Source organism: Littorina saxatilis, linkage group LG4 (genome assembly GCF_037325665.1).
Source record: "Littorina saxatilis isolate snail1 linkage group LG4, US_GU_Lsax_2.0, whole genome shotgun sequence".
In the NCBI taxonomy this organism is placed as follows: Eukaryota; Metazoa; Mollusca; class Gastropoda; order Littorinimorpha; family Littorinidae; genus Littorina; species Littorina saxatilis.
Window position 1 is genome coordinate 34,109,959 of NC_090248.1, and position 12,536 is coordinate 34,122,494.

At 41.2% G+C, this 12,536-nt stretch overlaps 2 protein-coding genes across 2 annotated transcripts in view; one reads left to right on the forward strand and one right to left on the reverse strand.

The window, feature by feature from the left end:
* Positions 1-1,933, reverse strand: part of LOC138964562 (protein tyrosine phosphatase domain-containing protein 1-like) — a 36,292-nt gene extending 34,359 nt beyond the window's left edge. The window contains exon 1 of the mRNA XM_070336554.1: positions 1,761-1,933. The gene's annotated coding sequence lies outside the window, so the exon portion shown is untranslated. The remainder of the gene's footprint in view (positions 1-1,760) is intronic.
* Positions 1,934-1,999: 66 nt separating this feature from the next.
* Positions 2,000-12,454, forward strand: LOC138964563 (phytanoyl-CoA dioxygenase, peroxisomal-like). The gene is made up of 8 exons (XM_070336556.1): positions 2,000-2,192; positions 4,212-4,369; positions 4,762-4,930; positions 5,554-5,635; positions 6,140-6,321; positions 6,756-6,905; positions 8,685-8,819; positions 9,248-12,454. Exons 1-8 carry the CDS (start codon positions 2,133-2,135, stop codon positions 9,308-9,310), a joined length of 999 nt encoding a protein of 332 aa, XP_070192657.1. The 5' UTR covers positions 2,000-2,132; the 3' UTR covers positions 9,311-12,454.
* The last annotated feature ends 82 nt before the right edge of the window (positions 12,455-12,536 follow it).

Consider the following 12,536-nt stretch of genomic DNA (forward strand, 5'->3'; position numbering starts at 1 on the left):
CTGTGGCATTGGTATTGACCGTGCAACGTATAGGCGTGCCGTGAGGGGAGACTGAACTGGAACTGGACTGGCGATGCCAGGACTGTGTGGCAGTGGCTCAGTCAGAACTGTCTCTGACACAGCACCCTGAGATGGGTGGTGGTGACTGATGAGCCTTCGTTTGCTGTTCCCATGGAACTGGAGGAGCCGTCCCTGCTTGACTCGAGGGGGAAGCCGCGACAGATGGGCAGCGCAGTATCTGTGCGTACGTCCGGCACACGTGGCCGGAGACCCCGACATGGCCCCCGGCGAGTTGGTCAGTTTTTTACCGCACCATCAGAACCAACAACGACGTGGAGGGTTGGCATCGTCGCCTTAACACCAAGGCAACACGGGGCCAACTGAACATGTACTTGTTGCTGAACCTCCTAGGAGCCGAGGCATCACTAGTGGACATTAACATCATCCTGCTGCGAGAGTCAGCCGTGGTGCGACGACAGCGGTCAGCAGCACGCACCACCACTGTCCGTCTGTTCAGGCTGTGGGACCGCCTGATCGCGCACGAGAAGACCCCACGACAAACTCTGCGGGCCGCGAGTCACTTCATGCCTCTGTAGAATGATGATGATGACCGATGACCGGATCTATGACTTCCTATGACTCTGATTCTAAAATGTCATAGATCGAACACTTTTTATATTAAGACTCTTTTTAATTAAAAACGTGACTACCAAGGTGAGATGTATAACTGCCGCCGCTATAGCGTCACAGCTAAAAATGTACTGATCTCCGTTGGATTATCATTGTGCATTAATGTATGTTTTAATTTTAATCTCCTTTTTTATATTAAGACTTTTTAATTAAAAACGTGACTACCAAGGTGAGATGTATAACTGCCGCTGCTATAGCCACAGCTTGGCATGCTTTTGTCTTCTAGTTATAGATTCAGTTGAATGACATGTTTTTTATGCTTCACTTGTATGTCAGAATTGATGGTACCTGATTTGAAAATAAAGTTGTTCAGGTGTGGACCTTTGGATTTTGTTTGAGATTCATCTCTCTCTCTCTCTCTCACACACACACTCTCTCTCCCTCTCTCTCTCTCACTCACATCTCTCTCTCTCTCTCTCTCTCTCTAAAAAATGTGAATCTTGAATCTCTCACACACACTCTCTTTCCCTCTCTCTCACACACACACTCTCTCTCTCTCCCTCTCTCTCTTCCTCTCTCTCTCTCTCTCTAAAAAATGTGAATCTTGAATCTCTCCCACACATAAACATCCGCCCAACCCTGCCGGTAAGTTCGTCATAGGTGACGAATCTACCGTGTGACGAACCTACTGGTAGCCCCTATAGCGACCCGTAAGTAATTAGTAGTGATATAGGTAGAATCTATCACTCTTGCTCCATATTGTTCGTCCTGTTTGTATTGTTTCGTCGGGGCCCAGTTGCTGCGCTAGGTAGCGCTGGGTGGTAGGCTAGCCCCTCAGCCCAGTGCCTGAAATCGGGCGCCACGGCAAATAGTGAAAAGCAATATAGCTTGCCTACCAAGTATCTTGCCATTTACGTTAGCACCGTACGTCCCGCAAGCAGTACTGCGTACGTGGTTCAATAAAGATACCACTGAATCATCCACCTTCTCTAGCTGTACCGAACTGAACCCTCTGCTGTTGTCTTTGTCAATCTCGGCAGAGATCTGCTACAGTATCTCTGATCTCGGTGTTGAGACTTGAGTTCCAAACATTCACACACAGAGAGAAACAATTCACTGTTCGCACTCACCACTTCACTCAAATGAGCTGATCCTCCGTCATCCTTTTCTTCCTCGCTTCCATTATATTTAAAATAAAACCAGCAGCTACAAAAGTACACATTCTATTTCAGAATCTGCTCTTTCCCACCACTTCGCTTCTGTTGTTACCAAAGCACGCCGGAAGAACAGCAAGGTTCAATAACTTGCCTGTGAAAAAATAACAAACGGATTGCGTCCCTTGTGTTTCCTCGGTACTTCTGCACCGGAAGTTGTAGACATGTGGAGTACATTTGAGGACACGGTTTGGGTCAGGTAGGCAGACCAAAGGCTGCCTGCACAGTTGATAAACGATTTGATAACGAAGCAGCATATGTAAAACAAACAGAGTTTGGAGGTCCAAAATGGCAGAACGGTTGAGTGTTGTGTTTGGACATTTGCACAGCAGGAATGGAGAAACCATCGTATCCTTTCATTTGTGCTGCACAGAATCTTTTGATTTCATGTTGAACAATTAATTCTCTTTCTAGAAAATGGGTGTAGATAACCCTCTGTGTGTGTATCTGTGTCTGTCTGTATTTGTGTTTGTATGTCACTGCATATGTGTGTGTGTGTGTGTGTGTGATTGGCTACCAGTAAGTTCGTCACACGGTAGATTCGTCACCTATGACGAAGTTACCGGCAGGGGTGGGCGGGTGTTTATAATGCTTATGCTTTCAGATGTTTGATTTGTGGGAGAGATTCAAGATTCACATTTTTTAGAGAGAGAGAGAGAGAGTGTGTGTGAGAGAGGGAGAGAGAGAGTGTGTGTGTGTGTGTGAGAGAGAGAGAGAGAGAGAGAGAGAGAGAGAGAGAGACACGGACGTACATACACCCACATCCATGACACGCACGCACACACACGACACACACACGCACGTACACACGCACTGACAAACACTCACACACACCATCGCACATACACACACTCACTAAAACACACACACGCACGTACACATGCACAAACACTCACACACACCATCGCACACACACACACACACTCACTCAGTAACACACACACACACACGACTTCAACCTCACTGTCAAGGAGGCAGAGAAACTCAATGTGAGGAGAAGGAGGGGTGGAAGGAGGTGGGACTGAGAGAGAGAGAGAGAGAGAGAGAGAGAGACGCGCTCAGACTACTGTGGCGAAGTTACTGTGGCGAAGTTACCGGGACCGGTGACGAATCTACCGTGTGACGAACTTACTGGTAGCCGTGTGATTGTGCATCCGTCGTTATATGGACAAAACGATGGAATTTCGCCCACGCAGTTTTGACGCTCTCATTGATTTGACGTCAAAACAATGTTCTACCCTCAGTTTTGGTTTTTTAGACGCCATTTTAATCATAAAACTGTTAAGATACATCATTTTGAGTTGATCAAAACAATGACTGTTTTTGTCATTTCTGAGTGTAAAAGTGTGTGCGACTCTGCCGGAAAGCGATTTTACGATTACAATTTATTATATTGAAGCGAGTCTATTATTGCTTACATACTTCTGTTGTAATTCTGTAATCAAATCTGAAATTTAGTTAAAGTTCAAGCCCATAGTTATTGAGAAACCAGGTGTCACAAAAGTGTATGGACCGGCCAAAAATAAGGACTGGGTGGCCGAGTGGTAACGCACTTGCGCTCCGAAGCGAGAGGTTGCGAGTTCGACCCTGGGTCAGGGCGTTAGCAATTTTCTCCCCCCTTTCCTAACCTAGGTGGTGGGTTCCAAGTGCTAGTCTTTCGGATGAGACGAAAAACCGAGGTCCCTTCGTGTACACTACATTGGGGTGTGCACGTTAAAGATCCCACGAATGACAAAAGGGTCTTTCCTGGCAAAGTTGTATAGGCGTAGATAAAAATGTCCACCAAAATACCCGTGTGACTTGGAATAATAGGCCATGAAAAGTAGGATATGCGCCGAAATGGCTGCGATCTGCTGGTCGATGTGAATGCGTGATGTATTGTGTAAAAAAATTCCATCTCACACGGCTTAAATAAATCTCTGCGCCTTCAATATGTGCGCGATATAAATTGCATAAAAAAAATTTAAAAATCCCTGCGCTTAGAACTGTACCCACGGAATACGCGCGATATAAGCCTCGTATTGATTGATTGATTGATTGATTGAAATATCAACGTCGTTTTTACATGTATGGGGGTGTGTGTGTGTGAGAGTGGGTGAGCTAGCTTGTGCGTGTATCATTGTATGTCTGGAGCTCTGTGTGTGTGTGTGTGTGTGTGTGCGTGTGTGTGTGTGTCAGAGAGAGAGAGAGAGAGATGTAGTTTATAATCTATCTTGAGCTCTCAAGCAAAACACACACAAACACACATATAATTATATATAGAGAGAGAGAGACCGTAGACCAAAATATCCTAGAAGACAATTTTTCTCTAATTTTAACTATTCCTGAAACTTTTACTTAATTAATTAATCCCTTAACCAAGATCAGCAGAGTTGCCCAGTGTCTGGTCTCGACATCGGAAGTCACTTTCAATACACAGTTGACAAACCAAGCGTTCTAACCCAAGAACAACGCAAGTTTTACGAGGACAATGGTTTTCTTGTCATCCGCGGCTTGGTGTCAGAAGATAACCTTGACATTTACAGGTTCAGTACTGTTTTGTTGTACCAATGATTCCTTGTATACTGAGGCAGTTTATCAGGCCTTCATCTAGATATGTGTACAAATCACGTACTGCATGTATACATGTGTGTGTGAGAGAATGAGAGAGAGAGAGTGTGTGTGTGTGTGTGTGTGTGTGAGAGAGAGAGAGAGTGTGTTACTGTTAGCATCAATAATCCTTATTCTGAAATGCATTCCCAACAGAACTGTTTTCAACATTTTACATGTAGTTAAACAGTCAAGATATAATGTATATTTAGGTAATAGGCACACCACTGTTTTGAGTGCTCAGCCTTTCATTGCAATTTCAATTATTTATGCTCAAATGTTCTTCATTCTAAATCTTATTCTAGAACTCTTGTCTTCATGTCTGCAGAAAGCGTTTTGGTGAAATTTGCCGTCAAGATGTGAAGGTACCAGGAATCACCATCATGCGAGATGTGGCCATTGCCAAGTCGGAGTTTGTGCCAGGAGAGAAAGCAATCACCAAGTTGCAAGACTTTCAGAACGATGATGTCCTCTTTGGATACTGCTGTCTGCCGGAGGTAAAGTGTTTTCGACTGCCTTTTCAAAAACCATCTTCATTATTTTCAATGTCTACACATGTATAGCTTCAATTCAATACAACTTTATTATCTGAATGTGGTACATAGACATTTATCTTCGGCTCATTCAACAGTATTAACAGAGACAAGTCGAGCCATGGGTTGACAGCCGAGTTGCGACCTTTATCAGTGATTTTAAATTGTAAATTCTTCCAGTCAAGATATTTTTGTCTTCAGCATGTCAAAAAACAATGACAGTGGAAGTGCAGTGTCTGAAATCCATCTTGAAACCACAGACAGCGGAATGTGCATTGGCATCTTATTATATATGTGACCCTCCGCCACGGAATGAGTCGCATGTCACCTTTGCATGATTTTCATATTTTTACATTTTCCTAAAGAGTTTTTTGTGCTCTATCCAGTGGTGAAAACCGTTTTAGAAAAGAGCGAAAACTCTTTGAGTTATAAGACTGTGACTAAGGTGACCCTCACACTGTTACCAGACACTCCCCGGACTTATATTCAGCCTAGCGCAGAACCGCGCAAGGTGACATGCGACTCATTTCGTGGTGGAGGGTCACATATGAATTCTGCCCTAATTTGAAAGGTTGCTGTGCATTCAGGTGGTGACCTATGTGGAGAGTATCTTGGGAGAGAACATGTTGGCAATGCACACCATGCTCATCAACAAGCCACCAGATGCAGGTCAGTTTGTTGTATGGGACGCACACTCACAGCATCCCCACATTTCATTTTGCTGGACACTCTCACGTAAGAATTGCCAAATACTTTGCCGGGGCAAATAAAACAGTATTTAAAAGTAAAATTTCATCCCCTACTCCATTTTTGCTCATTCTACAGGCAAAACATTTCACACACTTTTTTTTTTTTTTTGGGGGGGGGGGGGGGGGGGGGGGGGGGGACGAAGAACATTTCAGGAAGATCAGTGTGATGTTTATTCTTTTCTTAAAAGTTAATCAAAGTATGTGTTAAAAAACCCTAATACATTTCAAGTCAAAGCAGTACTAAACATTTGTATTTGAATGATTTTAAGAATGAGCTTCAGGACATTTTGCTTTTTGTGTGTGTGTGTGGGGGGGGGGATGTTTTCAGGGGTCAGAAAAGGGGCGTTGGATAGCAGTGGTGTGGCAAACCGGGGAATCTTTGAGTAAACCTTACATCAAATTACAATTTTTACTGTGCCTGCAGGCAAGAAGACATCTCGCCATCCGATGCACCAAGACCTCCACTACTTCCCCTTTCGCCCAGCAGAGCGTATCGTGTGCTCTTGGACAGCCATGCAACGAGTGAACCGTGAAAACGGCTGTCTGGTGGTGGTGCCTGGTTCACACAAAGGGCAGCTCTTACCTCATGAATACCCACAGTGGGAGGTAAGAAAGATATTCAAAGTAGCAAGAAAACATCTTTCAACATTTTGGTTCATGCTTATCTGTTTTGTATGTTGTATAGGATGGTAGGATCTGATTTTATTTTTTAGTTCTGTTTTGCATGTCTTACATGTAAGTTTCACATAGTGATGGTATAATAATAGACAAATTATGATACTCTGCAAGTGCATTTACAGTAAATTTTTGTGCGAAAAGTGTTGAATGTATGGCATGCAGTGCATCATTCTGGTTTGCGTGCACAGTTATCCATTACTTAATTAAGAGAAAATACTTCGTTACATAAAAAATTGACATGTCTGAAAGATCATGACTATAACATTCATCTTGACAAACAGTGTTGGACCACACTCAAGGTTTAATTGACCTTTACCCATGGATGTTGACCTTGATCCACATATCTTTCTGCCTTATTTCAGGGAGGAGTGAACAAAATGTATCACGGCATTCAGAATTATGATCCCAGCATGCCCAGGGTACATCTTGAGATGGAGCCAGGTGACACTGTCTTTTTCCACCCGATCTTGATCCATGGCTCTGGGATGAACCGCACCAAAGACTTTAGAAAGGTGAGGTTCTCTTCTGTTACTTACCTGTAATATAATGTCAAATGTATCTGTGTTATTTATTTCATTGTAACTGTTTGATTCTGTTCATGCAGTCTTGCTGTGAAATCGTTCTAATTTTTGTGTTCCAGTTATTTATCTGTAAGTTTCTGTGCAGAGTACGAGAGATTCCATTTTTTTCAGTTAGAATTTTTTTCAGTAATTATGACTGAGAGTTTGGATTCTATTCTGACGTTTAATCAACACTTTGTACAGTTTACCAGTAAGATGTTCTGACATCTGCAAGAAATATGTTCAAACAATGGATGAGGTTCTCTGGAACCTGCAGGATTCTTCTGTTCAGTTCACTGGTAGAATTCTGCTTCTGTGGTTTTGCGTTTTCTTGGGATAGTAAGACCCTGTTCCATTACTGTACTTTCTTGCTAGAGCAAGATATTAGCACTTATTTCCCCCTCTGCTTCATTTCCTCTGTAAACTTGTAGAGCTAGTTATTTTTCGATAAACACCCAGCAACCAAACAAATAACGGCCCAGCAACAGCCTGAATCCTCGATAGAGCAATGGGTTGAGAAGCTGTTCTGCGTCGGTACTACTTTTGCGACTGAAAAGTTCCGAACGCTCTAATGTACGAAGTATACATCTCTGGAGCAAACAATACAAACATACCGCATTTAAATTAACAACTACAGGCTTGAACACATGAATCTCCATATAAAATCCATGAGTTTGGTTGTTTTCTGAATCTAGGTCTGCTGTGCACAAACGTTCATCACAAGCAAATTCCCAAGGCAAGTAACTCTCATACTTTGTCTAGCGACAAGAGTAGTTCCCCTTTCAAATTTCTTTTCACTCAGTTTCTTCGACAACAGACTGCAATCCGACGGTCAGTTTTCAACAATATTTCATTTAATAAACAGATCACACTCAACCAAATGCACACATCTCATCAATTTAAACAACATAAAGCGGTTTCATACACTATTTTCCCCAGAAAACTGAACTTTATACAGTTTTTAACGTTGGAACACGGGTGCAAAAGTTCGTCTGCTAGTCCCATTTGACGAAAGAACATTATCCTAAGCGATACCAAAACATATACAGAACACACAATATCTGCCTTTGCCACCACAGCAGAATAACAGCATATCTGTGTACTTGATTTTAGTCCAAAATAGGAAAACTGACAAGAAGTGTTAACAGAATGGAATGATTTGCACGGAACTATACAACCGCGCATTAATCGATCGCCTGCGCAGGTTGACTGGTTGAGTGAATAGGATTCGATCAAACTTTCGCAAAAAAACTCCTCTTTTCTTTGAATAACTGAAGAAAGGACACACCTCGTCTCAGTGATTATAAAAAATAATGGTCTCAGTTCGCGGTCATGAAAAAGCTCGCTAAAGCTCGCATTTTTCATGATCCGCTAACTTCGACCATTATTTTTAATAATCACTGAGACTCGGCATGTAACCTCTACTAATTAGCTCTGTTTGAGGTCTTTTCCAGTGGTTTAGCTCTTCTTATGTGCATTGGTACATGCCATGTGAGGCCACCTCTGGAGAGAGGATACATCACTTGAAAGGACACTTTCAGTGGTCTCTTTGCTGTATTTATTTTGACCAGAACATACCTGTTGTGACACGCCACCTGACACTTTTTAGCTGGTCCCAAGGGTGTGCTTTCATCGCAGTTACCACTGCAGTAGATGTTTTTTGTGTGGCCAAAATGTCTGACTTATACTGATGACCCCTTGCTTAACAATGCCATGCCATGTGTGTTTCAGTCCATCTCCTGTCACTATGCGAGTGGCGACTGTCACTATGTGGACGTGAGTGACACCACACAGAGCGTGATCGCTGACGAGGTGCTGGAGCTGGTCAAAAAACGCATTGGCGATGGAGTCCAGGTGGATTTTGCTGTAAGTTTGTTTACTGTAATAATTTGCTAATGTCAGGAAAAGAGATCCCAAAATTTAGCTGCAGTATTCGTGGTTGTGATGTAGAATGTACACATGCACCAATGCATGCATGTATTGTGTGTGTGTGGGGGGGGGGGGGGGGGCATGTATGTGTGAGTGTGGGGTGTGTGTGAAAGAGAGAGTGAACCAAAAAAATGGAAAAGAGATTCACAGAGAGAGTCAAGTGTCTGTCCATCTCTCTGACCTACTGTATAATTATCAGAATGTGCCTTAAAGTTAAATACAGTATCATAAAGAATAAAACTCAGTACTCCTTTTTGTCAAGTGAAGCATTACGCTTTTACATGGTAAGACAGTAAGATATTTTAAAATCATTAGAATTTATTTTATTTTCCTGTTTTTGGTACATTCATATTTTTCTTTGACAGGATATCTGGAAGTTCAAGAGTCGACCGGTGAAAGGAGAGGACCACCTGAACGAGAAATTATAAATATCTGCTGCATGAACCAAAGAATGTACATCAGTGTCAAGGAATGGTCTGGTTTATATGTATTCCATTTATTGGAGCCAAAATGTACACAACATTGATGGGTTAGGGGAGTTTTGATCACAACAATTCATCACTTTGAAAAGATGATTCATTTTGCCTGAAGAGGAAATGAACTGAAGTCTGCTTGCATGACTGATCGAGAGTGAACTCCAAAAAAAAGGTTCTCTAAAGTTGTTGTGCTTTTCTCTTAAAAATCTCTTAGTTAAGACACAGAGGGGGGGGGGGGGGGGGGGTGTAGCGCCATTCATAAGATTTGACTCGCCTCTAGTGGGTACAGTGTACATGTTCCAACATTGATTGCTGTTTCAGAGTTATATGGAAAAAGTTATGTGCAGAAAATAAAATTTGGTAGCTTAATTGTAACCTGATTTCTTAACAATTTTAAATACATTTGTTGAATTTGGGCATCTGACCTTACACAAGAACCCGTTTTTAAAGGAAAATCAGATGTGTTCATGAGTCAATTCTGCCTTTTCCAGAAAGGTTTTATCAGTCACATCAATCTGTTCATGTACTTTCAGGTGATTAAATTATGTGCTCAGGGCTATGCTTTTTGCTTGGCATAATTAATTGATTAACTTTGATTTCCTGGTACTCCTGAAAGAGAAGCACATATCCATGCAACTACAATTACAGGAATATAGTGTGTAAACCGTTCTTGAATACATGTGTTGGGTGTTATGATTTGAAGCATTCTTTTCTCATCTATGCAAGATGTGAACTCTTCAAGTCCTTATAATTAATGTGATTGTACACATAAATGTTGTTATGGAAATCATTTTACTGAACTGTAAAATATCGGTATAATGAATGGATTAGTGCAGCCTATACAGTGCTCGCATCAGCATCTTTTACATCCAGGGATGGCCAAATTGTCCGCCTGATCGCCAGTAAATAATCTGCCGGGCTAGTAGAAACCGCCTAGCAACTCGCCCGGCTAGCCAGCAAAAATTCTGGTCAAATGCAATACATGTACTAGGTTGTACTGTAATATCGAGTTTTAAACACTGCAGATACAGCAACTGTGGTATGTACTGGGCAAGCAAAATTTCTGGCGAGCTAGTGACGTTCTGGAAGTTACTAGCCATCCCTGACATCAAAATGTCTACACCAGTTTGAGTGTGATATATCAGGTGCTTCCCTTCTTCTTCTTTACCTATCAAAATTTCTGTTTCTAATTTCATTTTCACTGAGGTGTTAAATTGCAAACTGTAAGATTGATCCTTGATTACTCTTGCTCTGTGTTCCATGATTTAAGTCATGATTTTTCTGTGATAAATTTGTACATAGAATTTCTGTTATGTTAATTAAATTGTATGAAAATGATCACAGTGCATTTATGTAGTAGTGTTGTGACGAAGACTTTTTTTTTGTACAGGTACTCTTGCTCTGTGTTCCATGATTTAAGTCATGATTTTTCTGTGATAAATTTGTACATAGAATTTCTTTTATGTTAATTAAATTGTATGAAAATGATCACAGTGCATTTATGTAGTCGTGTTGTGACGAAGACTTTTTTTTGTACATCGCCGTGCATTGCCACTTTTTTGCATCATCTTTGGTACGGTGAACGGGCCCTCATGGGCCTCAACCACTGATCAAGTCAAGTCAGGAAGTCTTGGTTTGCTTTTATGTATAATTATGCATTATAGTTTTTGGCTCACGTAAGTGTAGCCTATGCGATCGTAACTTTGTCTGTCTGTGCGTGCGTGTGTGTGTGCGTGTGTGCGTTTGTGCGTGTGTATGTCTGTGGTAGAAACTCTAACATTTGAAGACGTCACATTACATTGACGTCACATTATGACGTAAGAGGGTTAGACGTCACGCGAAGGAAGTACTGAAAGTCTCGGTCATTATTATTTTGAGCGGGCCGAAACTAGTGTACATGCAGACAGACAGATCTAGATCTAGTGTCTCGCTTTCTTGCACAGTTTCACCTATTCTCTTTCTGTGTGTGTGTGTGTGTGTGTGTGTGTGTGTGTGTGTGTGTGTGTGTGTGGGTGTGTGTGTGTGACGGAGTGATTGAGTTTGTGTTACTGTTTGTCGATTTCTTACGTGAGCCTTGAAGGCTTCGCCTCTTGTTAAATGATGAATTTGTCAAGAAACAAAAACATAAGTTATTACTGCACATACAAATCAGATGGAAGTATTTTTGATGATGAAAATGATGATCACGACCATGTGCAAGTTGGGCTTGTGTTTTAGAAACAACATTTTGTGTGATTCTGTGTGAGTGAGTGTGTTTTGTTTGTTGGGATATTTGTATTGGTGACTTTTGTGTGTGTACTTTTTGTTGCTTCTGAGAAAGAGCGAGAGTGCATGCAGATGCTTCAAAGTGTGCAAGTGTTTTACTGACTTTGTACAGTGGAACCCCTCTTTAAAGAATAACAAAATATCTGAGAAAATCTGTCTTAAAAAAGGAGGAAATCTTAAAATTTAAGTCAATTTACAGAGGTTATAAACAGAAAATGTGTGTGACATATTTCCTTCAGCAGGAGACCTTTGTCATAAAGGATTGAGTGAGGGTAAACAGCATTGATCGATTGCGGAGCAGATTTCAACAATTCCAATTCTACAGGGCTGCAGTGTTAAAAAGAAAGTGGCAATTCCATGAGTTACTAGTGCTCCAAACCATGTAACTTTAAATGCGTTAGATGCTGGAATTTGCCAAAAGAGAACTCCTTGAGGTGTACTGAGGTCATGATGTGCATTTAATTCTCTCTTTCTCTCACTCTTTCCCTCTCTGTTCTTCGTGTGTCGTTTTTGATAACTTGCACCAATAAAAATTAAAGAAAATTGAATTACAACACTCTTTACTGTATGTATACATTCAAATTTATTAATTCAAAATAAATACTGGTGATACAAAAATATAAACATTTGGCTGTAAGTTTAACAAAAACATTAACAATTTGAAGAGACTACGTTTGACATTTTAACATCTACACAACAGAAGCCGTTTCACTGTAGACTTTGCGGTACTAACCATGCATACGCTCTGAAGTAATTGTTATAGTTGACAGAATAAAAAAAAAGTACATGTAATTATGTGTATTTCTGTCAGGCAATTATGCTGACACAGTGCATTTTTCTTCCTTTTCAAAATAAAAATAAAAATCGTTCTAAAGTTGGCTTTTATATTTTATATGTTTAGCTGATACACAGG